The sequence below is a fragment of the Drosophila albomicans genome, chromosome 3 (genome assembly GCF_009650485.2).
Source record: "Drosophila albomicans strain 15112-1751.03 chromosome 3, ASM965048v2, whole genome shotgun sequence".
Classification (NCBI taxonomy): domain Eukaryota; kingdom Metazoa; phylum Arthropoda; class Insecta; order Diptera; family Drosophilidae; genus Drosophila; species Drosophila albomicans.
The window spans coordinates 30,806,791-30,834,205 of NC_047629.2; the positions used below are offsets into that span (position 1 = coordinate 30,806,791).

The 27,415-nt window shown below is 38.1% G+C and overlaps 4 protein-coding genes across 13 annotated transcripts in view; 3 read left to right on the top strand and 1 right to left on the bottom strand.

Moving 5' to 3' along the window:
- LOC117571825 (guanine nucleotide exchange factor DBS) overlaps nt 1-27,415 on the bottom strand; it is a 41,858-nt gene that overhangs the window by 5,837 nt on the left and 8,606 nt on the right. For 8 of the 10 annotated variants that reach the window (XM_052003940.1, XM_052003936.1, XM_052003944.1 and 5 more), the window contains exons 6-10: nt 27,256-27,368; nt 25,700-25,922; nt 25,330-25,638; nt 25,059-25,268; nt 19,954-20,124 (exon numbers count right to left, since the gene is read on the bottom strand). In XM_052003940.1, coding sequence (XP_051859900.1) covers nt 19,954-20,124; nt 25,059-25,268; nt 25,330-25,638; nt 25,700-25,922; nt 27,256-27,368 — 1,026 coding nt within the window. Of the gene's footprint in view, nt 1-4,408; nt 6,804-19,953; nt 20,125-25,058; nt 25,269-25,329; nt 25,639-25,699; nt 25,923-27,255; nt 27,369-27,415 lie in introns of those variants that run through there. The other 2 variants (XM_034254195.2, XM_034254200.2) reach the window with 2 other exon arrangements.
- LOC117571829 (gamma-secretase subunit pen-2-like) lies at nt 9,617-10,167 on the top strand. Its single transcript, XM_034254208.2, has one exon. It carries the CDS (start codon nt 9,757-9,759, stop codon nt 10,165-10,167), a length of 411 nt encoding a protein of 136 aa, XP_034110099.1. The 5' UTR covers nt 9,617-9,756.
- LOC117571215 (uncharacterized) lies at nt 10,772-14,425 on the top strand. The gene is made up of 8 exons (XM_052003949.1): nt 10,772-10,817; nt 10,878-11,004; nt 11,057-11,301; nt 11,359-11,515; nt 11,631-12,008; nt 12,495-13,117; nt 13,508-13,616; nt 13,676-14,425. The coding sequence occupies exons 2-8, from the start codon at nt 10,959-10,961 to the stop codon at nt 14,086-14,088; spliced, it is 1,971 nt and encodes a 656-aa protein (XP_051859909.1). The 5' UTR covers nt 10,772-10,817; nt 10,878-10,958; the 3' UTR covers nt 14,089-14,425.
- Nucleotides 15,893-16,416, top strand: LOC117571831 (kunitz-like toxin PcKuz2). Its single transcript, XM_034254210.2, has 3 exons — nt 15,893-16,043; nt 16,106-16,269; nt 16,329-16,416. Exons 1-3 carry the CDS (start codon nt 15,947-15,949, stop codon nt 16,329-16,331), a joined length of 264 nt encoding a protein of 87 aa, XP_034110101.2. The 5' UTR covers nt 15,893-15,946; the 3' UTR covers nt 16,332-16,416.

The following is a 27,415-nucleotide window of genomic DNA, read 5'->3' on the forward strand; positions in this document are numbered from 1 at the left end:
TAGTTTTTGGCAAAAATAATATTAAATAGATGATGGTCCCGCGCTGTAAAGCACTTTGTTTTTTTTTTTTGTCTCTTAAAGGGAACACTCAAGAATGAAGACCTTAGGTCTACTAACGAACAAACGAAACGAAAAAAGAAACAACGGTTGGCATAGATCTCATCAGTGACGAGTTTGCGACGCGAACAAAAATCTTCAGGTTTCGACAACTTTGGCTGTGACTTTTCTAACTAGACAAAACGCTTTATTTAAATGTAAACGAACGGTTCTTTTTTTGGTTTTTGTTTTTCTTGTGCGCTTGTGGACAGTGAGCCAGTGAACCACTGACTGATGGCAGCCACTGTTACCACTTTCGCTCACTTTGACCGACCGCTTGCAACTTGCCACTTGCGGCCTGCCTCTTAATGCTTGCCTCTTGCCGCTTACCGGTCAATTCGTTCGACTTTCCATGCTTCTACTACGCTTTTGTGGTTTCATATACATAGTTGGGAGGGAGCTGGGCATTTTGAATGTTGTGCTTTAATGGGCAAGCAACAAACATACTTGGGCCCATTACCCAATAGCAGTGGTGATAAGTTCATTCTTAACCAGTGGGAGGATCTAATTACTTTAGCTAATGCCGGTGTATATGAGATAATTGCCAAACAACTCTCGAAGCTTTGCGCTTTCTAAACCGTCAAAACAGACAAGACAAACTCTAAGTTAGTTGCTTGTGGCCAAGTTAGCTGCTTGTTGCTCACAGTCTGTTTATGGCTTTAATTGCCGCTTCCCTCGCCTGCTTTGCCAGAATTAACTCTGTTCTTTAGGCTGCGCTCCCTCATTACAATTAAGCAAGTGAGTAAGCAAGACTCGGCACAAGGTCTAAATTGGCTCAGTTCTTTACTTTTCTAGTTTCCATTTTCATTTCGATTTCATTAACTGAAATTGGACCAACATTAGAGAGTATAGAGTCCTACGGTTCAGTTGATTTGCAATAGCGCATTTTAATAAGATCGTAAAAAAAAGTGAGAGTACGATTGTCAACGAAGACAATTAATTAGCATAGCTAACAAGTGTCGCCTCGCCTCAGCGAGATGTCAAATTATGACATTAAGTTATTGTCACAATAATTTCTGCTTGCACTAATTATCCGCAAGTTGGGAAAGCACATCATGAAGGTCGTCGTAGCAAAAACTTGGCCAAGCAGATGCTACGACTTTTCAGTCTTTTGTTATTGTTGTTGTTTGTGTTTTCGGCAGCTTTCAATCGCGGCCAATAAGCATGGCCAACACAGAGAAATTCAGAGCAAACCGTGTTGGTACCGTTAGCTCATAAACTTTGGTATTTGAAGAGGTCTCGATCGGAAAGATTTTTATGACAACTGATTGAAATGAGTGGCAGCAGAAGCAGAAGCTTAGCTTAGCACTCCGCGCAGTTTCGATTCTTGAATTCTCTTAGCCAAGCCAAGTAGCCGCAACAGTAAAAAATATGTATATGAACAGATCTATTGGTAATAAAGCCAACCATATTAACAAACAGGGAAAGTGAAAGGTGCTAGCGGTAAAATCGACAGAGACACGAGACACCAGACACCACAATTCAATGACGATATCTTGCTACACTGCGTAGGTATTTAATATACAAATTTCGGTAAGAAATCAAAGTAATCAAAAAACTTTTACGATAGTTAAATGTTTCCTAAGTTCTTTTCGAAATGCATTTGATTAACTGGTTTAATATTGAAGCTGACCCACTTTGAATAAGAACAAGTAAAAGCGCTCTACTAAAAAAACGGTACGATTATGATATTTATTTTATGCCCAGTCTAAACAAACTTAAAACATGAAATCACAACTAAACAGAAAGTATAGCAAAGTACATTGTCTCTATTTCCTCTTCTTTATTTTTGTCGCATGCTTGTAAACTTGTTGCTTGAATAACTTTTGTGTTTATTACCAGATCGTAATAAAATTTCTAGGACAGTGTCAAACTTGTTAATATATAATTTGTGTCACAGTACAAGGCAAAAGTATTTAAAATTTTACTGCAAAATATGATCAGTTTCGCATTAAAAAGATAATTAGTACTTAGATACTTCGTATCTTCGGTTGGACATTGAATTTTCATTAGGAAAGTTAAGCATATTATTTTATTGGTATTCTGTTTATTTATTTATTTTTTTTTTTGTCAAATTGAAGTCCCTTTATTCATAACAAAACTGATGATTTATTTTCATACAGCTAAAGTTATAATAAATTTCATGTCATCAACTCTTATCATAACAGATACGTTTGAGAGAGTTTGTATAACTAGCTAAACTGTCAGATCTATTAGATCTGAAGTCATTGCTGAACCTTCACATAAACCGGAGATGAGCGAATTGTGGTGAAAACCAATTGAAATGCGTGAATCTGTCCTTAGGCGATTTATTGACCGACAGACCTATGTATAATATGTAATCAGAGCTGTGGATCGAAGTTTCACGGCTGCTTACGTATCTAACATATTCGTTTACGAATTATTTTATTTGCAACTAGCCGCACAAAAAACAGCGCATCATGTTTATGGCCTGGTGTTAATGAAGCCGCGGGCTACTACTTAAAAAAAACTTTAAACACAAAAAATGTACTAAAAAACGAACGAGTATCTGACGAATTGCTTCGTCGTGAAAAAATGCAAAGTATGTTCATAATTTGTTATGAAACCGCGAAATGAAAACCACAACGGACCAAATCAAACATAAAGTGGTTTTTTCTACTTCTTCTTTTATTTTTTGCTGGCTACATTTGGAGCTGTTTTATTTATTAATGAAACGAAGCTTCCTGGCAGACGCTAGCCAACATACTCCACGCTACCTTCACCTTTGAATCACCAACCAACCATATTCACTCTCTTCGCGGCTCTTCGGGGCGTCTCAAATGTGTGACTTTCGGTTATATAACAATTGCCAACATATTGGAAGTACATACTTATACCAGATGTATACGAATAGATATACAAACAAAAAATAAACTATCTACTATATGCATCTACGTATAATTCATAATTATACGAGTAGTTCAGCCAAGACGAGCAGAGCCGAGCCAAGGCCTAATTATTTGATTCATTTGCTGTTTCGTGTCATTGGAGTATGTCGGATAAGATACTTCGCACCCATTTCCTGTTGCAAATATTTTCATGTATATAATTTGGAGTAGGGAAACTTCATTCCACCCGGACATAGACGTGGGCTGCAAATCATGTTCAAATATCTATTATTAGCAATTCTTAAGTAATCATTAAGCTAACGCAGCGGTTTTTCGAATTGTGGTCGATATTTTTTTTTTTTGGTAGTTTTATTCAGCAAATTTAAATAGGTAGCTTTGTTGAAGATTTGTTTACAAACTAAAGTTGGAGTTTATTCAGCTGTCAACTGAAAACCTAATGAGCTTAAGAATTCAGAACTTTAATTTATGGGGGTCCGTTTGTTGGATACTGTTGAGAATATTTCGGCAATAAAGTGGCATTTATAATAACAGCATTTTAGAATTGAATTAGAAATGTTTTGGTCAGCACGTTTTCACATTTATGAATGCATTTGTAAAGCCAGTTATTATAGAACTAGATTGTTGAAAATAGTCTAAATTCTTTGGTCTATGTGTAAGCATTAAGTCGACTTTCTAAGTCTATAACAATTGATACGTTTATAATAATTTGACTGTTTTATAATTTCCCTTTTCATTATTAAAGCGTATTTGGGTACCAACAGCGACTAATAAGTGTAGTCATGGTTATAGACTGTTTTATATTATTCAATTCAGAACCGAATTAAATTTCGGTGCTGAGGTCTTTTTAGAGAGTATTATGAAATTAAATATAATGACATATTGAGAAATAGAAGAACGGCAACGTTGCTTATAGGAAAATTTGGTCCCGGAAGGGTTCTTTAGTATGGGGTATTTCTTAGTTGCATCGCTGCAGCTTTGCTGTGCCACATTTAAGAAAAGTATTGAACTACATAATACAATGAGATAAGTTCATACTCATTCTCACGCTGCAACTCTGCTAATTGAGACTGAGTTGGAGTGATTAAGAAGAATTGCAGAACAATTGAAGAAGTTCCTGACTTCTTCTGTATAACTTCTCAGTTAACGCAGTGAACAATTTAACAGGTGAGTGCGAATGTGTAAACATAGAAACGGTAAATGCCAATGGTAATTGAATTGTTTATTGAATTAGTTCTTAACAAGGGAAATGATGAAAATGTCTGCGCATAATTTCCCCCAACAAACCCAAGATGAGCGTAGACAAAGGGAGCAATAAAGTTTCATCAATTTCTGCTGCACATCGTGGAGAGCGGAAGCAACAAGTTGGAGAGTCGACGTCGCACTTCCGCCTAATTAGGGGCGTATAATTATTAGGTCTGCAGTGTTGGCACGGGAAATCCTACCTTTCGCGGCAATTGATTGTTATGCTGTCGGCTCGGAATGCGATGATCCAATTCAACCACAAAGTCACCCTCGTAGTACGAACAATCATCCTCATCGCAGCTGGACAGACTGCAACAGCAGCCGCCGGCAGCAGCATCCGCTTCCAGTTGATAGCAGGCATTGTTCCAATAGACGCCACCAATGGCATTGCAGCAATCGTAGTTGGCGCAACTGGTACTCGAAGCTCCAATGCCTGCCAGCTGATGTCCGGCACAGGAGCAACAATCCTGCTCGGACTCGCAGATTGAACTATTATCCCGACTCGAGCCACCGCAGCCCGAGGATGACATTGAATCCCTGGAGGAGGGGGCCAGATGACGTGGTCTGGCCAAGGCAAGCTTATGCTCTTCGTAGTCATCGCAGCTGCTCACAAAGATCTTGACGCTGTTGCGCTTCGATGACGAGCTGAGGGGCTGAGAAGCGGGGCAGAGCATCAGCGAGTCCGTTTCCATATAATCGTCGTTGGGATCCTTGCAGGATTCCTGCACCCAGCTGTCATCGATGCTGATGGTTGTTGTCGTCGTGGTTGTAGTTGTGTGTTGATGATTGTTTAGATTATTTAGATGTCGCTCCTTCTCGATGTTGCACTGCTTGGGCTGCACAGCAGCGGTGAGCAGCTCATTGGTTGTCGCCTTGGTGACGTTCTTCTTGGCAAAGTTCTGCAGATCATTGGGATCGGCTGCGATTTGTGAGCGCTGTGGCTGCTTGTGCACTTGCACCTTCACCTGAACACAATCGACGCATTTGTCCTCGCGTCGCAGATTCGTTTGCTTCGTCTGCTGCTGTTCCTTGGTGTCGTTGGAGGAGGAAACCCCTGAGTCGGAGCAACTCTCCAGCGAGAAACGCTTCAAGCGTTCACCCTGTGCAGCCAGAGTTGTCGAGCAGCTGCTCTTGGCTTCTGTTGCCGCTGCCAGCTGATTGACAATGTGCAACGGTTGACGCTTCTTGCGTATGTGAACACGCTCCAGCTTCGTTTTCTGCTGCAAGCGAGGCGATTGCTGCTCTAGTTGCTGTGGCGGTGGCTGACGACTGCCCGCCTTTTGGAACATCCATTTCGGTGCCTGCTCCTGCTGTTGGAACAGCTGTTGCACACGTCGCTGCAGCTGCTCGTTGGCCTCACTGTACGGTGGAGCCTCGCTACGTGGAGCAACCACAGTGGGTTTGGGTATACGCGACTTGGGCTGCAGACGTTGCTGTGGTTGAAAGATGGGACTGCGCTGTGGCTCGGGCTGCTGCACACATGCCACGCATTGAGCTTCATCCATTGATTGCTGCTGTTGGGAGTTCGATCTACGCTCGATGCGCGCTATGCGATCTGCGCGAGATTTGATGCCAGCTGCGGCGCCAGCTCTGGCGAGATCGCGTCGCACGTCGCGATAATTCCAGCTCTGCGACTTTTCGCAGTCGGGTGTCACGGTGCTCGCCTCGGTTACATCCGAATTGGAGTCGGAGCAGGAGCACGCCGACTGCGAGCAGCAACAATCCGACTCGTTAATCCTCGCTGCTTGCGGTCGATGTTGTTGCTGCTGCTGTTTTTGCTGCTGTGGCGGTTGCTTGGCCAGCAGCAGCCAGGACTCGACTGTGGGCGGTGCTGGCAATGCGGGCAACGGCTTGTGGGCGCTGTTCGGCGACAGCGGCTGGTGACTTGTGGGGCGTGGCATTTGCAGCGGCGCCGGCTGCCGTCGATAGCCCATGAAGCGTGCGGGATTATTGAGGTGCGGCGTGGGCAGCGGTTCGTTCGATTTGCGCATCATTGCCTGCTTGCACTGATGCACATAGTTCACCTTGAGCAGCTCCATCGGGAGCAGCTCGCTGTTGGACATCCGTGAATCGATGGTGCTATCCATGCTGGGTGCTTCGCTGGTCGATGCTTTGCGGCCCATGGCCAGCGACTGCGGCACTTTGCCAATGGGCATATTCGAAAGTTTATCTCATGAGTGTCTCAACGACACGAATAATAATAATAATTATTGCAGCAACAACAACACTTGTTGCACATTTCACAATTCGCCACACTATTATATCTCTCTCTCGCTATTCTGATGCAAATATGTTTTGGGGCTATGGTCCAGTTGCGAGGTCAGCTTTTGTCACGCCTCGTTATTGATCCCCCATTCACTGCCAATAATAATGATAATAAAAAAACACACACACACACTCGCTCACTTTATGCACCTTTTCATCGCAGTTATGCAAAGCATCGCGATGTCTCACTTGATCGCGACGACGCGCGACACGACGACGCTTTGCGACTTTAGCTTCACACGTCGTGTTTGCTTCGTATTGGTTTCGTTTCACGGCGTTTCACGAGACTCACGTTCGTATGCGCGGCGTCGTTGCGTACTGTTCGAAAGATCGGCTTCAACTGAAGCTCAGACGACTTGCATTGGCGACAGCTACCCAGTTTGTTGGGGGAAGCTCGCTGCCAACATGTTGCTTGCAAAGGTTGTAAGCGAAACGCAGCAGTAGAAGTTGCGTTCGATGCCATTGAATAGTTTCTACACACAAACTTGAAATCATGAAGACCAAGTGGATTCTGTTATGTTTATCACATGTATACGTAAATATTGGAGAGTCTAATTGGATTCTGCAGAGACAAGAATTTATAGCTGCTGCAGAGATAATTGAGCTAGATTGATCGCAATTGAATTGTGTTTATACAGGCAAGACGAAGATGTAAAAGGCTTGCGCTTTTTAAATGTACTAATTGATCGATAATGAGATTATGCTTATCGATATCTTTCGAAACGAAATTTGTTTATGTTCCTGCTGTTTATCGAGTCATCAAATTTGAAAATAAAATGTTTGTACAAAATTAAACTTTCAACACTTAAAGCAAAACTTGTGAATATATTTAGTAGTAGGAGTCTATGATTATCAAAGTTGTTAACAGTGAATTTTTAGACAACGAAGTTTTTCTTTGCTTTATATTTTTTCAGTCCATAATTATAATACCTAAGCAATAATATACAACTATGTTTAATAATAGTTGTGGATGAGCATAAACCTGACATGTGTATTATATTATAGTCATAGAGATAACCAATGAACAGCTTAATTTGTATGTTCGTGCTTATCCGTTTATGGCCCAAAGCATGCAATAGTTGTTGGCTAAAACACATACGCACAAACGCTCATTGGCCATTGGGCGTTCACAAGCTTGCGCAATTATGTGAAACGGAAGCTAGTCGCCCCGCAAAAGGATTACGCTTGAGTAGAAGCTCCAAATATGAGAGCAGTGTAAGAGGCAATGTGGCAGGCGGGCCTAAAAAGAGGCAGAGACCATGGCCAAATCGGTGGCGGGGTTCAATCGAAAGTGAAACGCAACTGAAAATCAGTGCAGCAAACTGAAACTCGGCGTTTTCATTCATTCAATTAAACGAACAGAAACAAACGAAAAGCAAAACAAAGCAAAAGTACAGAAATATACAAGAGACAACAACAGAAAACAAAAAACAGACGGAGAAAACAATCTCATAACAAATAAGTATCTTACGAGTGTATGTGAAGGAAATGTAATGCCATTAAACTGCGATTTAATTTATGATTTCTTTCGGCCAAACAACTGTTGACATCTCTGGGCTCCAAACGAAAGTGAAAAAACAAAAACGCTAATGCGGCGTTACAGCTTTTAACTTCTATTTAATCTAGGGCCATATCGCCGCTACGGCTAATAAGTCAAAGTCTATGTCTAATGCTGTTTGAACCATGAAGAAGGCAGCACTTAGTAGGAGCTTTTTTACTTGCCTTGAATTTGCCAATATTGGTAATGACATCGAGTAGGAGTTGTTACCAAATTGGTTTTCTTGCTAATGAGCGTGGCCATCGTTCTTTTGTTTATTTATTTATGACTGCTCAATGGCCAAAGCACTTCAATTTAATCGTTTTGACTTATGGCCAAGTTATTCGGCTCAGAAATTGGCCGAAGAAAGCTTCAGGCCGCAATCACCAATAAAGTGTTTAGATTAGCCAATTCCGAATTTCATATATATATTTGATTTTTTATTTGGCTGGGAACCAAACAATTGGTGTCAGCTTCTGTTTAGTGCCAACTAAAGTTGGTCAACGCAAAGACAACTTTGACAATCTTTTGTACGAGTTTGGGCTTTGGTTATTTCTTTTTTTTATTCATTGAAGAAAAGCTATAATACAATAGTCTTTTGCACAATGTCTAATACAATAAGCACAACAAATGGGTCGATACATACACGACCCGAAATGGAAATCAAACTTGTAGCCGAAGTTGCTCATACACTAAAGAAATTGCTGAATAATGGGAGACAAAACATTGTGGAATTTGTATTTTCAAAATATTCAATATATTTGTTGAAATGATTGACGCATAGATTGATGAGAGTGTTGAGAGAATACAATTTACACAATTTTTGTGATCTATTCTTTCAGCTTCGTTTAAATTATTTTTGTTTAAGTTAACTTCAGCTTCAGCTTCGCTTAAATAATTTTTGTTTAAGTTGACTTCAGCTTCGCTTTAATAAATTTTGTTTTAAGTTGACTTCAAGAAATAAAGATTATATCCAATTGCTGAAAAGTTTGCTTGCACATTTGTTTGTCAACTTCCCTCTCCATGTTTATATTTAATTTTACTCTGCATGAAGTATTTTTTTTGTCACGTCAACTGCTGTCATCTATGTAGCGTGTGTAGCAACAAATTTTCTTTGCGTGAATACAAATTTAAATATTTCAGGATAGTTAAACACTGCCAACAGGTGTTGTACTCAAGTGAAACGAATACAAAATAAAGCTAGAGGCTCTCATTCCACAAACGCGCTGGGTAAACGCACTTTAAGATTACACAAAAACAAAAAAACAAAAAAAATGGTTTGTTACAACAATTGAAAGAAAAAGTTTGAAGCTGTGATTCGCTTATAGATTGCTCGCTGGATAAAATAACATTTAAAATTGTAGAAAGTGTGGATAGTGTAGACAGTGACCCTTGGTACAAAGAGGGCTTTACAACAGTCGCATTTCCCCTCATTTTTTTAACTCATTTTACGTGAAGAAGTGGAGATGTAGCTCAGCATCAATATTATCGCATTTAGTTTCTCATTTGAAATCAATTAAAATTTCTTTCATTTCGTTGGTTTTTCATAGAGATGAGAGTGAAAACTATCGCTGTAGATTGAAATACTTTTATTTTCATTCCTCTACAAAACTGACTGGACATGAAAACAAAAAAGTAATAGTTAAGAAAAAGTAATACTCTGCCAGTTTCACTCTATTATAGTGAAAATAACTTAGTAAAGACGCCCACACAGAGTATAAACAATTAGAAGAAGGGCAAACAAAAATGGACATCTCAAAAGCACCAAACCCACGGAAACTACAATTATGTCGCACCTACTTAATGAATGGCTTTGCCTTCCTGCCGTTCGTTTGGGCCATAAATGTTTGCTGGTTCTTCGATGAAGCTTTCCGTAAACCTCCATATCCCGAGCAGAGTCAAATAAAGCGCTATGTTATATACTCGGCGATTGGAACCGTTCTCTGGTTAATAGCCTTGACTACCTGGATCATCATATTCCAAACGAATCGAGCAGATTGGGGCGCAACTGCAGACTACATGAGCTTTATAAACTTGGCAGCCCTTAATGTACATACTATATATAAATATTTAGACCCTAGTATTATATTAACTTATGATATTAATGAAAGACATGTCTTGGACAAGCTCAAAGACCCACTAATAAAATATAGTTAGTTTGTTTTTATTTCATTTTTAATACACTCTTGGAAGAATTAATTTTTAATTTTATTTTACACGATTTTTACCAGCTCTAGCTACACTTCAACTTTAACTTTAGCTTCTTCTGCTGCTTGTTTTGCACTTTCGTTTGTATCTTTTTTTTATTAATTTCCGCTTTACTTCAATTTCGCGTTAACATCCCAGACTCTTAAACTTCGTAATCGTACTCATAGGTATTTTGTAATTGGTTAAACGAAGGGCTCAACAACTAATGGTTATCAACACGATGCTTTCTCGAGCAAATCTAATTTGCTGCGGTGCTGTATTTATTGAAATCTAATTGAACAACCAGTCGAATTGATATTAATGGGAATGTATTCGCTTTTCACTTCATATCAGATAAAAATGGTAAATTCATTAATCATTGTAGTGGCTTCAATACAGAAGGAACTGCAGATTAAGATTAAAATTTCAATGGATTTTTTGATCTTTTATTAAATAGTTAAGATTGTTAAACTACATTCATAGTATTTATTTTTCTTTGTTATTAACTATCATTTTCAGTAATTCGAAAATTTTATGGCGTGTGCAAGTGAGGGAAATTCAGGAAAGGCATTAAGGAAGACAACAGTTAACATTTGGTTACACAAAAATTCATTGAATTGGTGAGTACTAAATAAACAGTTTAAATTCGAATTGGCCAATTGCTTAATTTGTGGCAGAAGAACAAACAGTTTAGTAGTGAATGCTAAGCGAATACCCAATGAGTGTTAGCTATTCAGTCGAAGCAGAACCAACAGCTGAAAATGTTGTTCATTGACAGGAGCTGGTCGCTTATTTTGAATATCATAAGTAAGCTGGTATAATCTTAACTTTTTTTTAAAATCCCTGATTATTACCTTAGTTGAAAGATACCTAAATGGCAGCACAGTTTGCATATTGGAGCATGGCGACTACGATTGGCAATTGTCAAAGTCAGTTGAGAATTACTCGAGTTTTGTGGTTATTAATCTGAACACATTGGCTGACAACTTTGTGGATAACGTGGTGGATGCGAGAGTTAAGGAACAGGAGTTAAAACTTAACGAGCTACCTTATGATGACTTCTTACTCAAGCTGACCATTTCAATAGAGACTTCCCACTGCGAGGTAATTTAAGAGGCTCTCTACTGATTAATCAGTTTAATACTTCTTCCATCTCAACAGAGTTTTCTTGTGTTTGGAGAACATATTCCTCGCTTTGTCGACGTCTTTTTAAAGGCATCAACGTATTCTATTTGGCGCAGTTTGTACAACAAATTTGTGTTTGCTCTTGGGGTTGACGAATTGGATAAGTTTTGTTGTGAAGGGTATTTTTTCGAGGGTAAGTGAAGATAAAGTCACTTTACTTCGACAAAAGTTAACAAGTTAATGGTTGAAAAGCTGTCTAGTTGTTCAATTTGAGTTTAGTTTCGAATTTCTTTTTGCCAACTTCTTAGATCAACCCAACATACTGTTTGTTGTGCGTGATTCACCGAATAACTCAACGTTTGAGCTGAAGACAAACAAGTACGTGGGACCAAGAGCAGAGCAACCAGCTCAGCTTCTTTTGCTGGATGTCTATGATGCCAGTGAGCAGCACTTTCGTCTCAACAATTGCCTCTTTCCCGACAAGCTGAGCGATCTGCAGGGACGTGAAGTGATCGTCGCTGGCTTCGACTACAGACCGTATACGGTTATCAAGCAGTTGGAGAGCCGCAGCAATTCACGGGATGTGGGACAGTTGGATCATCCTAAAGTTTACATCGATGGCACCGAAATGCGCGTGGTGCTCAGCTTCTGCGAGCAGTTTAATTGCACTGTGCAGATCGATACATGTGAGTGGGGAAATAGTAAGCTACTAGTATGAATACACTGAAAGAAACATCAATTACTTTTGTTCTTGAATTCAACGAGAAAGAAATCTAAGTTTAAAATATATAATTTTTCATATACGAAGTTTGTTCTGATTTTCAAATTGATAAAGACCGCTTTATTAGAAGAAGCGATTCGTACGAAAACTTAAGAATGAATCGTTCTAAAAAGAGACTGGCCGAAACGGTATTGATTAAAAAGTAATATTATTCAGCACGCTATTGATTTAGTCCAAGTATTTTTTTCCTTACTTTATTGAATCCATAAAATTGTTTCCCGATTATATGCAGAATTTCTCACAGATAGAATTTCAGTAATCTATTTATTTGATAAAGATCTACTAAACTTGTTAGCCAATTCTAATGCAGTTTTTGGGAACTATTTAAAATATTATATGTTATTCACTACAGCCAAGCTAATATATTATTTAACCTAATTCTTTCTTTTAGCTGACGCCTACGACTGGGGCACCATCTACCCGAATACGTCAGGAGACGGCGCCATGGGCATGATTGTGCAGCACAAGGCGGAAGTTTGCATTGGTGCCATGTACTCATGGTACGATGATTACACCTATCTGGACATGTCCATGTATCTGGTGCGTTCGGGCATCACATGCTTGGTACCAGCGCCACATCGTTTGGCCAGCTGGTATTTGCCACTGCAACCATTTCAGGGCACCTTGTGGGCCGCTGTACTACTCTGCCTGGGCATCGAGACAGTTGGCCTCGTGCTCGGGCATCGCAGTGAATTGCAGCTCTATGATGAACCGTTAGACAGTGGAAATGCTTGGTGGAGCAGCTGGATCTTTGGTGTGGTGACCACCTTCAAGCTGTTCATCTCGCAGTCAGGGAACAGCAATGTGCAATCGGTGACTGTGCGTGTGCTGCTCTTTGCCTGCTTCCTCAACGACATCATCATCACGAGCATCTATGGCGGTGGCTTGGCCAGCATTCTGACCATCCCAAGTCTCGGCGAGGCAGCGGACACCATGCAACGCATGCGCAGCCATCGACTGCAGTGGGCAGCCAACTCAGAGGCTTGGGTATCGGCGATACGCGGCTCTGATGATGTGAGTGGCGTGAAATATATATTTTAAGAGCTGAGAAATCTCCGTAACTCATTTTCATCAAAAGTTTACAATAATTTGAGTTTGCTTTGATTTCATAGAAAAAACTGTATAAGTATCGATTAAAAACTATCAATTTGTGGCATTCGAATTAATAGTTTTCACGTATTTTCATTATTTTTAATCCATATATTATATTTTCGTATCTTTAAAAACCTTGCTCGAACTTCCATCCAAAAAATGACATGAACTATCGCAATACTATCGATAGTAAATCGCTACCATCGATTGCGTTTAAACTTCGTTATTGCAATCGATAGTTTTTAACTTCCCTTACAAAATATGGGTTTGATTTCTTAGTGAGTAATTTAAAACCCTTTTCTTTTCACACAGCCACTGGTGCAGGAACTTTTAATAAACTTTCACATCTACAGCGATGAGCAGCTGCTGAGCATGGCTAAAACTGGACGCATGGGGTTCACTGTGGAACGATTACCATTTGGTGAGTCTTGAAATTCCTACCCACTCTTCCCTAATATATGTCTTTTCTCGTTTTTCTAGGACACTTTGCCATTGCCGACTATCTGACCGGCGAGGCCATCGATCAGCTGGTCATCATGCGGGAGGATCTCTACTATCAATACACAGTGGCATTTGTGCCACGTCTTTGGCCGCTGCTCGAACGCTTCAACGATTTAATTTATCGCTGGCACTCTGGTGGCTTCGACAAGTACTGGGAATATCGCGTGGTCGCCGACAATCTGAACGTGCAACTGCAACAGCAGGTGGAGAGCACAATGCCAGGTGTCGAGGGTCAAGATGACATTAACATCGAACCCGTCACCCTGGGCATGTCCAATTTCGCTGGCATTCTGCTCGTCTGGGTTTTGGGCATAACTGTGGCGCTTATCGTCTTTTTGACCGAATTGCTGACCCACAAGTTCAAAGGCCAGACGGCTGTGAACTCTTTGTAAACACATTATGCGATTCTTAGCACATCTGCGCACTTATTGCCGAATCGGTTTTTTGCGCAACATCTTGAGCTATTAACGGATTTCACAGCCAGCACGAGTATTTGCATCTTTGAGTAGCTCATCGCAAACATAAAAAACCAGTAGGAAAACGATAAACACGAAAGTGATCAACTTAGAGATACCTGATAGCTTTACTTAGAGCATAGACCAATCTAGCAATCTGCTATATCTAGTTATAATAGGAAATTAGACAAATATATGTACCTTGCACTTATTGCTGTCAACTTTAGTTTTTGAAGACAGGTCTAAATTCTATACCAAATTTGATAGCATTCACACAGGAATATTTCTATCATATTTAGTACTGAAAGATTTTATAGTTTCTTAGATTTAGGCGTTAATATAGTTAACGGATATACGATATTCATTCCAATCAAGCTCTACACATTTTGTAGTTTATGTTGCTTTCCACCATTGGCCATTCAAGTTATGTGTACAGTTTAAAAAAGAAGGTTAATTTCTAACAACAAAACTTTAATATTTTTTACACTTCGGTACAAAATTTGTTTGCGATAGTTTCTATACTTTCAAAGATCTTGGCGCTTTCATGAACATTGCTATTTTACTTCGGTTCTTCATGATAATAAAAGTTTGTTTATCTTTTGCTTGCCACTTCGTTTGTATACCCTTCTTCCCTGCGTTTATCAGGTATATATCACATACGCAGTTTTTATGACAATTTCACCGAGACAACGCGCATGATCAAAGGGCCAGCGAGACTGCGAGATCTGTGACTGGAGTCAGGTAGCTCTGTATCCGGAAGTGCTGTGAAAGTTCTCATGCTGCAAAGTATCTCGCAGTTACGTACGTGTTTGCAATTAGGCAACGCCAGATACATTGCGTATCTCGCAGATACATTTGCGAATGGCTCACACATTGCTGGCCCGACCCGGCCTAAAGGCAGCCACAGTCACAGTTTTTGCCATTGACATGTCGATGTCCATGTCGTGTTTTGGCCCGCACACAACGTGCCGTCAGCTCTTTGGTCGAGTGAAATTCTTGAGCGATTGCACGATCCATTGAAGACACTGCGGGCGGGGCTGTCCAGTAGCTGGCTTTGCTGACCAATTAGCTCGCCTGCTAACTTGGCTTTCGGCAGTGCTGTGTGTTTTTTTTGGCCATCATCTTGATTGACATGCACAACGTGTTGCACTTTTTTGTTATTGCTTGTCGCTTTTAGAAACTTGTCAATGTCTCGCAGAGATTTGGATTTGAATTCGGTTTTTCGATTTGCCACAACTACTCACAACAGCTACAAACTACTCGCAGTGAAAGTGAAATGCACTCACAATTGACACTGAGCACTCAACACTGATGAATAAATCACACATGAATAAATCACATACATTGTATGTGTATTTATCAAGCCAGCCTAGAAGTCTGGGACGTTATCTTTCAAGTATTTTAACAACTGATTTAAAGTAAAGCATTTAACAGCTGTTATACCCTATATTTATTTGCTCAAATGGGTTAGTTTGGGATTGTTAAGGCGTACGTATGTACGTATAAATAAGTAGCTTAAGCTCTAATAAAGATGATCTGATAGTCTTTTAATATCATACTGATTTAATAGTCTTTAACAATTTATTATTCATTTCCATTTCATTTTGAAGTATAAAATGCAAGGGTACAACATAGTCTATCAATCTCGTTTAATTTTTCCTTTAAGTTCAGCCTGTAAAGTTGTGATAAGCTTTTGTGTTCTTTTAAATCGATTTTCCTATAAAACACGTCTGTTTTTCATTAAGTACATTCAGTTTTAAGTTTGCAACTCTTCCTTAAGCTTTTCCCTAAAATCATGAAGAACAATATGCTGTATTTCTTCTGTCTGATACTGTTGTTGAGCCTGTCTCTGAACTCAGCTTGGACTGTCGAGGATATAATACATCGCATGAGTTAGAACTGACTCGGATTAAAAGTGTTGGGAAAGTTTACTTTATCGTTGTTATCCTTTCAGGCGTTTGCACTGCACCCCCAAGATATGGCACTTGTAATTCAAAACTTCGCCAATGGCATTATGTCTCCAAACTAAGACGCTGTGAACGATTCATTTACTCCGGCTGCGGTGGCAATAATAATCGTTTCTATAACAAAAACGAGTGCGAGGAATACTGCCAAATTGTTAGTATAAAACTATTCTTTAAATTGTTCAAAAACTCATTAAAGTCTTTGCTTTGCAGTAAAACTAATTGTCAAACCTTCAGCAGTGGCTAAAATATCAATTATATGAAATGTTTTTAATAGTAAATTAAAGTATTTTGTACGAATCTTTAAATTGTAATTATTCTCTGCGTTTAGCAAATAAGTCTTTAGGCTACAGTGTTGCTCAGTTCAAGGGAGTTGAAAAAGTATCTTGAGCCATATTTGGTATCCCTGAGATACGTGCCACAAGTACGTAATGTCTCCGGTTGCTGCACTTACTTAACCTCGGTTGCGTAGCGTCTGAGAGCATCAACAATGGAAATTGTTTACGTGTTGTGTGTGCGCACAACAACAATAACAATAATAACGATACCGAAAAAAATGACAGCAAACAGCGACACATTCAATTGACGTCGCGTATTATAATTTTTAATATCGCGCATACGCCGCGCTGTACAAATGTGAAAGTGAAAGAGCGCATAGCTTAGCATTAGCAAGCCTAATAAAATGACGATTAATTATTTAATTATGGAAAAGCTGTGAATGCAACAATCACATAAAGACAGTTCCACAGATACTCTCTACGCTGCCAGACAGAGAAAATCGAGGGACAATCGACCGACGGAGATAAACCCCATCCAGACAGAGACTGGGAAGAGGGAGCTGCTTCTTCGCCCTTTTTTTTCAATTGATGAAAACTAATGAAATGAACTGCGACACGCGTCAAGACTTTCGATTGTTGTTGTTGTTTTTTCTTTTTTGGTGTATGATTGCTCAATGGACACCTGTGCATGGAGAAATCGACAGAAAACAAACGAAACACTAACACAGCTGTTGTTGCAATCGATAGACATTAGGAATGTCAGCTGGAATTGTGCAAAAGTACGAAGCCATCATACACAAGCCAAAAGAACTGCTTTGGCCATAACATATTTCTGTTTCTGTGACGCTAACAAAAACCTGCACAGACAATAGCTCGACACCAAACACAAAACAGCAGCCATCAATCATCCAGAGAGAGACACAGCTGAAGAACTGCAGCAACTGCAGCAGAAGAAGATCTGCAAACAAAAAACACACTCTGCATACGAAATAGTAATCAGTTGAGCAAAAAACATTGCTGAAAATTGGCAGACAGATTGCAGTAAATGAACTCGATCGCATTAGAAAGTATCTTTTCTTGCGTACATCTCAAGTATTAGCCTTAATTCTGCAGATGGAAGACAAAAAAATCAAAGCAATGCGAATGTATTTCCAATGGCCATCAAACTAATGAGTTTAGCAAATAAACGAACGAATTAAACGAATACATTTGCATAAATACTACAATGTATGGATGAAAAGATATTATTTTTCAGTATACTAGCACACTAATAATAAGTGTACTGCAATAAGTAATTTAGTATAGTAGTTTAAAATATCATACTTCTATTTTTATTAGAATAGTATACTTTTAAAGCACTAAAAAAGAGTAAAAATGTAGTACTTAAATGCAATTTGAAGTTGACAAATGCCAAGAAATATTCTTAACCAATTAAAAACCATCCATTTTATCTATAATAATAATTTGAATGTAGCTATTCAAAGAACCAAATGTTTTTGAGAAAACTATTCTAAAATATGTGTTGAGCATCCACAAGTTTTAATTTCTATGCAAACCAATATAACAACAATTATAATTACGAAATAATTTACACTAAATAGTTGTCTCACATTCTTTTCGACCTTTTTTAAATACATGATAAAAATGTGATACGAATATGCAAGATTATGTACAGTTCATCTTAAGCCATCGGTTTAAATTGAAATGTTTATTAACTTGTTTGAATATATAATCAAATATAGTCATATATGGCACACGTATTGTTAGATTTTGAATGACATTTCACCTAGAAAGCCATCGAACAAACGAATGCATTTGAATAGTAATCATGCTAACTTTATTTTCTTGTCTACTTGCAATTGCAATTGCAGGGCACGTGCCAAGATCGGAAAATGATTGAAAATGAAAGATAAACGGGAGGAAAAACTGCACGAGTTAACCGTAATTCAGCAAAAGCATAATTTGCAAGTAGAATGCAAATTGCCTCATTTGCAATGCGAAATTGAAAAGCGTTTTTCCCGCTGCACAACTGACCAAACGGAAATGTTAATTTGCCACTTCAACCTTTGGCTGAGGAACTGTTTTTCCTCCGCTCTTATGGTAGACTAAAGCAGTTGCTGGCTAACTGTAAGCAATTTGTATGGAAAGGTCTTCTAATGCGATGCGTGTTTCTAACAGTTCTCTAAATACTTGGTGATTAATTTAGTAATACTGATAATTATTCATGTATCCACCAAGCAATACTGATCAGATAGTTATGAATCAATCTTTTTACTTTTATGTTGATTAAATTAAGTAGATATCTTTGGTATACATTTTCAACAGATTCCACTGTGCTCTCGATGGAGAAGCATCATTTATTAATACAGCCTCATTTTATAATATTTGGGTTATAATAACTGAAAACAACTTTTAACTAAGACGGGGGCAAATCTAAAAAAAAAAAAAATTTAACTAACCTTAACCTTTCATCTAATCTGACTGAGTTATCCTGGGTTTTCCCCAGGAGTTAATATTGGATTCGATTTATATTTTTAATAGTTCTAAACTCAATTCGTAGCTCTATTATTCTCTAAAGTTTTAATAATTATGTAATTTATCAATTTCAGTAAATATAATTTTATATTTTAAATCTGTGTCTAATGTATCTACACGTTTTTCTATCTACTAAACATATCTGAAGATATTAACTTAAGCTAATGATTTAAGATATAATAATTGGAAGAGGGAATCGTTTTGGCCAAAACGGACATTATTTTGGTATTTGGCCTAAGCAGTTGCAAGTCGTCTAAATGGAAACAGTCTGTTAATGGTTGAGCGTAAATGTTTTGTTTCTTGTCGGTCATTAAATAAACCTAATGGTAAATGGCACCGAGGGTTCAACTCAATTATGAGCAGACTGAATGACTGACTGACTGACTAACTGACTGAGTGCTGCACAATTGTGCGACTCGGAGAAGGTAATTATGAAATTTTGTTTTGCTGATGGTCAAGCATTCGACTTTTAATGGGACAGACGCGTTTCCTTCTTCCCTTTTCCCCTCCCTCCTTTGACTCCACACAAGTACAACCTGCAGAGCTTGCCCGCAGCTATGGGTCGGCGTTGTCTTCGCCTTAGCCGTAATCTATGATTTACGCAGTCGGAAAAAGTGAAACTTGTGGCTTGGCTCCAGCATTTGTCTTATCATGGCAAAGTAAAGCGACGCTCGGTTTAGGCTTTGTTTAGCCCAGCGGCCAAATACAATTGGCCTCAGTCGCAGTCGCCGTCGCCGTCGTCTTCGCAGTTGGCCAGATGAACAGAAAAAAGAGCAACGTGTGAATTTTGCACAATGAACTTGAAATTTGTGTACAACCACAAATCTAAATCCAACAAAAAAGAAATTTGTAAGCCAAGCCAGCGGTGGCGGTGTCATTGTTTAATTAGGAATCTCCTCGAGAAATGCAAATGCAAATGCGACTGCGAGTTGCGAGTTGCAAACGCATTGCATATTCAGCGAGCAACTTAATAAGCCGCAGCAGCAACTGGGAGCTGGCAATGACTATGTCAAATGGACACTCACCTTTATTTGTTTACGACGTAGGAGGTGGGGCGCTCCGCCCGGGGGTTGCAGGGGCACAGCGGGCTCGGGTGTAACCTGTTGCACAGGACGCGGTGGTTTCAGTGCCAACTTCTTGAGACTCGCAATGCGCTTGTCGCACATTAGCGACACATCGTCGATGCGCTGCAATACCTGAAAAGAGCAATCGAATAGAGTTCAAATTAGTTATGAATGAATATGGATCAGAAATACAGTTCACTATAGTTGTCAATGAATGTAGTATTCAGGTGACTCTCATTTAAGCAGTAAATGGCACAATAAGAAGCTGGCTCAAGAGTTCTCGGCACTTTCGAAAGTGGTTCAATATTATTGTATCGATTGGAATTGTAAGCTCTCTATTGTTAGCTACTTCACATAAAGAGCAGATTTATCGGTACACTTCAATGAGTTACATTTCGTCATTTTTTACAGCATTGTTGACTAGAAAAAGAAGCAAGTTCTTAGAATAAAGAGAAAGTGGCAAGATGTCAAACTAGGGAAGTAGCTACGCCTATAACAAACAGATGTGAAACACTTTAAATTATAATATTAAATAGCACAAATGAGGAGGCAACCCCGGCGTTATAAAGTGTGAGTCACTAGATCTCAGAGACTACAATTTAAAGAGCCATAATTTTCGAAGGCACTTATTATTATTATTATTGTGTTTTTATTTTCAAGTTTGTTTTAGAATTTGCCGCGCCCACAAATCTACTGGCAAGCGTAATTTTAAATTTAGAATCGATTCGTGGTATATAGAATAATAACCAATATTAGTATGCTTTTCGAAAATTTTTGGTGGCGATCAGGTTAAATTCTTAGAAGCTATTTGAGAAATCATTTTATAATGCCTTATTGCCTTTGGTATATTTTAAGTGGAATAGTATATGAATATACCAAAATCTTCTTTTTTAATAGATAACACACTCGACTGTAGATTTCTTATTTCCTATAAGTAAAACACAGTAAGAATATGTGTCAATGTTTAAAGAGAAGAAGAAAAAAGAGTGAGATCCAATTTGGTTTTCTCTATTTAAACAGATTACTACGTATTAGATTAGATTATACAAATATTAGAGAATGTTTGCTGATATTAGATTGAAAGTTAAGCTTAATTGAACTATTAAAGTCCCTCAACTTCCAATTATTGCCAGCTTAAGCTTATCGATAAATCATGACCCAACTCTAATTACACTTGCCCCTTGCCACATTTAAGTGCGACATTGCCACTGGTGCAATAGTGGCAACCGCAAGTGTGGATGCAAAATAGGCAACTGTATAATGTATAATTATGTAGGAGAATTTAGTGGCATTCGCACGCGTTTTCACCGTGATTTGTTGAGCCGAGCCGTGGTAACAAAAAAAGGCCAAAAGAGTAGAAAACAAAAGTAAGGTTTTGCTTGCAGCTGGCTCACAACAATAATAACAAAAGCAACAGCAACAGCAACTGAGATACAAGTAACAATTGAATTTGTGCCACAACGAAAGTGCAACAACTCCAAAGGCGTGGCTGACTTGTCAATTGCGCTCAATTTGTTGTTGCTTTTATCACAACATTTCTTTTGATGATTAAAAAAAAGTTATTTAGATGCGGTGAAAAATGCTTCTCAAAATAAGTTTTGAGAAAAATTATGCAAAAAGGTCAATTGCGGAGTCAAACTTCATATGCATAAATGTTTGCTAAATAAGCTTCCTGAACTTTAGGTTATACCTATGATTAAACGATAACTGGCAAATTGCGTAATCGAACTGCGCCTGGAGGATATCGCTTTGGCATTTGGCAATGTCGTGACATTTGACATTTTATGTAATGGTCGACGACAGCATTGCCGCCACAGCCGCAATTGTCGCTTTCACTTTTGCTTTCGCCGAGGCAGCATCGCTTTGAACCTACTCGTGTATTGTCAACAGCCAGGCGCATCTTCAGCATGCCACAGAGTGTGGCAAGCAGCCAGCCAGGGCTGTGGCATGCATCGTCGATTTGCCAGCTGACCAGTTATGTGGGTTTTCGGCGAAAAACTCCATGCTCAACACGTGCAGTTTATCAAATGCATAATACACGTAAAATGTAATCGACGATTTGGTGATGAGCTAACCAAACGCCTAAATATTTTGTAATGCTGTAAAGATTTATTTATTCGATCAGCGTGGCCATAAATCGATGCATTGACTCTGCAGGGTTGTCGCATCAGATTTAAATATTATACAAAATATAAAAATAAATGAGAATACTTGAATATGGCAGAAGGATTACTGAAGTAAATATATAAATAGTTGAAGCAAAACAAATTGATTTGATGGAAGTTATATTTTTCTTGAAATAAACGATTAAAAAAATAATGAATTCTGAAGTGTAAATAAAAATTGAAATGGTAAAATGATTATTTTATAATTACATTTTATCATTATAAAAATATTTAGTTATATTATAGAAAGGATTTTAATTATTATAATAAAATTTTATAATAAATTATATAATATAATATTATAGAAAGGATTTTAATTATTATAATAAAATTTTATAATAAATTATATAATATAATATTATTTTTATTTTTATTTACACATTACAATTTCTATAATAAAAATAAATCTTGTATTTTTTTTTAAATTCGTTTTCTATAATGTTGGCAACTCTGGCAATGCCAATGGCAACACGCTCAACTGAGCACTTGTCAAGATGCACGACCAGTTGACTGACTTGAACTTCCGTTGACCTTAGCAGGAGACGTCGCCTACGCTGTGAATGAACTCAAGGCGGGGACTTGAGTCGTCTGAGCATCTTGAATGGATTTTCCGCTTTTGATAGCAATAGACAAGGAATACAGGCAAAAGCCCAAGGCAGAGGATGAATAGCAATTATTGGTGTATTCACTTAAGAGACTCAGCTTGGCCTTCCGGTCTGGAATTTCTTTTCTTTGTGTTTTTTAGAGGAAACAGAATAATAATAGTACGTGACATTCTGCCAGCTACCGCAGATTTATGTATGCATCATAATTTGACAAAATCTGGTTTCAAAGCAAGGGAAAGTAGGCTAGGTAAATGGTGTCGTGATGCAACTCTGGTTGAGCAATCGACACATGCCATAAGTTAATGGTTATCAAACTATGTTATGATAGAATCTTTTAATCGTCAACAATTAAACGCAATCGCAAGGATGTCCAGTGTGGCAACTGGTTAAACGACCGCCGACTGGACTGGAATGAAAGCGGTCCACAAGGCTGAATTGTGTCAGAATCATTGTCCGAGTGCACTCATACACTCATTCGCACTCACACTCACATAATCTTCTGCTCAAGCAGCCACTGTATCTGTCCAGAAAAATGTAAATGCTTAAGCGCAAAAAGAGGAGAAAAAAAAAACATACTTCTAAACGAGTCTCGCTGACCCATTTTGGGAAATGCTCAGCAGAACAACTTTTTACTTATTGCTTAAAATGAATAAATACCTAACCAAAAACTGGAAATGCAATGGGGTTAGCAAAATGGGTCATCAATTTGTAGTTGCATGGGCCTCTGGAGGCCCAAAAACTGTGACGACCCAAAGTTCGTGCTCTATTTACGTAGGTTAAGCATCTTTTTGTTTATTCAAATCATGTTTATTATATGGTAATGGCTGAAACTACTTAGTCATATCATAGTTTCAAAATTTGGTAAATATTCTTACACAAATTGATCTAAATTTAATTAATATTAAGAGAATTGATCTACGTATCAAATTAAAGCTATGCTTAAACCTCATATTTTCCTTTATTTGAATTTAAATATTTCTTATCAATAGCTGAAATGCCGTTAATCTGAATTTTAGTTATACACTTTTTAAAATCTTTCATCTTATACGCAGATCGAACCTAGCCATCAAACATGTTGAGTTCGATGCTCGAGTTGATGCTGAAGTTGCAACCAACGATCGAACATGTTTGCAAATGAAAGCACAACATGAGTGTTGGACTTAAGTATGAATAATCGCTGTATTAACTGAATAAGTTGTAGTGTATTCATTACGGCAAGTGAGTAGATAGTTAAAACCTTATAGCCACTTAACCGCTAAGCAAAGTACAGGAAGTTAAAGGATTTTGTGGAAGTACAGGTTTTGAATGTCTCGGACAACAAGTACTCTTATCAATTACATGTATTTTTTAATGAGTAGTAAAACCCACTAGTGTTATGAACCGGTTGATTTGATAGCAATTTTAAGCATTTAAATACACATTGCACTGCCAGTTAAATTAAAGAATGCCCCACTTTCCTTCCCAGCGCTGTTATCTAACTGTACTCGTACATGGATAAACTGCAGAAGCAACTTCTTTGAAGACTCTGCAAGAAGAACCTGTCTGTGAATTATATCACAATTGCACTGCATCGCATTGCATTGCATTGCGATGCACAACAATTCCAAGCGCCAATTCTTCAACCTGGTCAATCGACATCGGCGGTAAACGCTGACAAGACGACATAGACACCACTCCATGGGTCAATAGCCGAGCTTGCATCAATTCTCTGTCTCCAGAGAAAGGAAATTGTATAAGTGTTTATTGAGAAAATACAACGATTTTCTCTTTGGCTTAAACAATAATTTTCAAACAATTGTATAAATGTTTAGTCCATGTAATATGATTTTTATATACATAGGTTTATCGAAGTTGAAATAAATAAATATATACAAAAATTAAATTTTTGTCTTTTAAATAAACCCTCAAATAATATAGTTTTCATTTATGGTAGAAGTAGATTGTATTTGTAAAATATCAACAGATATGATTTAGTATAAAATACTTTACTATTTAAGGCAATATTCCAATAATATTTTAATAATACTATAAACAATGACGAAATGACTTGATATAAATAGGTGCATTGCCGTAGAAATAAAATGAAATTGTAATTTTTAAGTGCACCTTTAAATTGACCACATATGAGTATTTTTTAAGAGTATGGTTTTCATTTATGAAAGAAATATATTGTATTTGTAAAATATCAACTCATTTGCGTGGCGATTGATTTAGTATAAAATACTATTCGGCAATATTCCATCAGTAGTATATAGTATTTGAAAAATACTCTTTTTAATAAGAAGAGAGAACTTACCTGAGATACAAGTGCTTTGGTTTCTGGAGTAGTGCTTTCTAAGAATATTTTCTTGAATTCACTTGGTGTGGATAATTTAAAATCGGAAGCAGACGCAATAAACGCTTGGATTTCGTGCAAACTCTGCTCGGCAAGATCGGCTGACACTGAGCACTTCTCGATTCTCTGGGAGGCCAAGAGCTCCACACCATTGGCACACCATTGATTAGCCTAAAAGCATGATAGAATAAATTAGCTAATGTCACACAATAGTTAATAAAAAACTGCTCACCTTTTCAACTCTCTCCATAAGTTCGCTGTTCTTCGCCAAGATCTCCAGGCGTTTCGTCAGCCGCATGTTGATTATGTCACAAACTCGCTGCAGTTCATCGCACTTGGGCTGAACGATCTCCCAAGGATAGACACCCCGAGAGCCAACCAACTGCTGACCCGTTTGAATGACCGTCTCGGCATGCTCCACATCCAATTTGATGAGGTCACGAAACTGTTCTGTGTCCTGAATAAGCGTCGCCACCCGTTCGACGCTCTCTCCGATCTCTGTCATATCGGCCACGGTCTTGAGATGTCCATCAAAGATGTTCTGTGAAAGCAATTAAAGCATTAGCTAGTTGTATGAATAATCATCGAGTGGCAAGACTCACCTGCAGCTCACGAAAGTCCTGCTCGAACATGCGTAGCCTGAGGCACTGCTCCAGGCGATTGCGATGCGTCCGCCAGAATTCGTCGAAGCGACGCTCCGTTTCCTCCAGCTGGACGAGCAGTCTACGGTAATCGCGACAATCATCATAATGTTGGGGTTGCTTAATCTTATATTGTTGGTGATAAATAATTTGTTGGCGTTGTATTGGCTGCCCTGCACTGGATCTGCACACATCAACATTTAATTCGATTCATTGTATTTTAAGAGAGTACGAGATATCGATTTGAAAATATTTTGGGGGAACATCGCGAATGACAAAGGCGAGAACACGCGCGACAGGGAAGATAAAAGACAAGAGACAACAAGACAACAGCTTAATGAGTGAAATGAGTGACATTCAGATGGGCTTAAAAGCTATATCCCCCATCACTTAAATAAGTAGATCTATGCGTGTGGCCGTGACTGTGATTGTGAACTGTGATTTTTGTGACTGTGAATGTGACTGTTGAATGTGCTTGTGCTTGATTGCATGGATATGTGGATGTCTGGGATCCAGTTGCCAATATCCATAAACATATTTAAAACTAGGATCGTCTGTGACAGACTTTTTAACAATTAGACATACATGCATTCTCCATTATTAAGCGACATTTTCTTTTTTAATTAAAGCTCAAATTTGATCTTCATGCAATTAGTAAAACAAATCGATTCGAAAATATTTCCAGCTAGGAAACACAAACTTAAACACATTGATCTGCTAAATTCAAATAAAGAACTTTTAAATTTTCATTTTTCCAAGACCCAGTTTTTAAATTATCTTTTTTAATATACAAGTAATCTAAAAATTCCAAAAGAATAAATGAAGCTATAACTAATAGAAGGGCAAACTTAATCTAATAAATATAATCTAATTTTCATACTTCTCATGTATTATTTGTTCAGCTAGGATACAAATTATATAGCTCCTAGACTAACAAGTCCTAAACTCAATTGTAATAAAAATTTCTAAAATAACATTTACTTTCTGTAATGTTTTTAATATTAGAACTGCAAATATCTTATTTATTGGTGGTCCTCATTAGAATTGATTTTATGAGACAGAGTTCATTATTTAACGATTAACAAACTTTGAAACATTTGCATTATTATACTTTGTTAGTAAGTTTTATCAAATTCGAAAACTACATTAAAAAGAACACAAATGCGATTGACACATGAATGAGAACAAACTATGGGAGGAAATGAAATCAATGTGTCTATAAATATGCTGATGAATGTTTTTCAAAATATTTTCAATATAGTATAGGTAAATATACATATTATTATTAGAGTTAATTATCAAGTATAATAACCAGTGCAGAGCTATATAAAAAACGAAATCAAATGCGAATAAATTTCGAGAGTTAATCAAAAGAGGAGTTAGTTAAGTTAATAGAGAGAAACGCGTTAAGAGAGTTAGAAAAGATCGAACCAAATACTGCAGAATACGGTAACAGGGCAATTCAAAAACACCAAACTTATGTTGTATAGTGTACAGAGTACAAACTGTGTATATACCTCTCAATGGAGCTGACATTGCCGGTGCGTTCGGAGAATTCTTTTAACTCGTCGTTGGATTTGATTTTATTCAATAGCGTCTCGCCATGTCTGGCTGCAGCAAGTATCTCGTCCTGAAAATAACACTCAATTAGTATTTTTCTTTTAAGAAATTCTTCAA

Coding starts and splice junctions, on each gene's coding strand:
- LOC117571829 (XM_034254208.2), top strand. CDS start 9,757: ATGGACATCTCAAAAGCACCAAACCCACGGAAACTACAATTATGTCGC.
- LOC117571831 (XM_034254210.2), top strand. CDS start 15,947: ATGAAGAACAATATGCTGTATTTCTTCTGTCTGATACTGTTGTTGAGC. Junction 16,044..16,105: donor GGATATAATACATCGCATGA/GTTAGAACTGAC, acceptor TTATCCTTTCAG/GCGTTTGCACTGCACCCCCA.
- LOC117571215 (XM_052003949.1), top strand. CDS start 10,959: ATGTTGTTCATTGACAGGAGCTGGTCGCTTATTTTGAATATCATAA. Junction 11,005..11,056: donor GCTTATTTTGAATATCATAA/GTAAGCTGGTAT, acceptor TTATTACCTTAG/TTGAAAGATACCTAAATGGC. Junction 13,118..13,507: donor CGATACGCGGCTCTGATGAT/GTGAGTGGCGTG, acceptor CTTTTCACACAG/CCACTGGTGCAGGAACTTTT.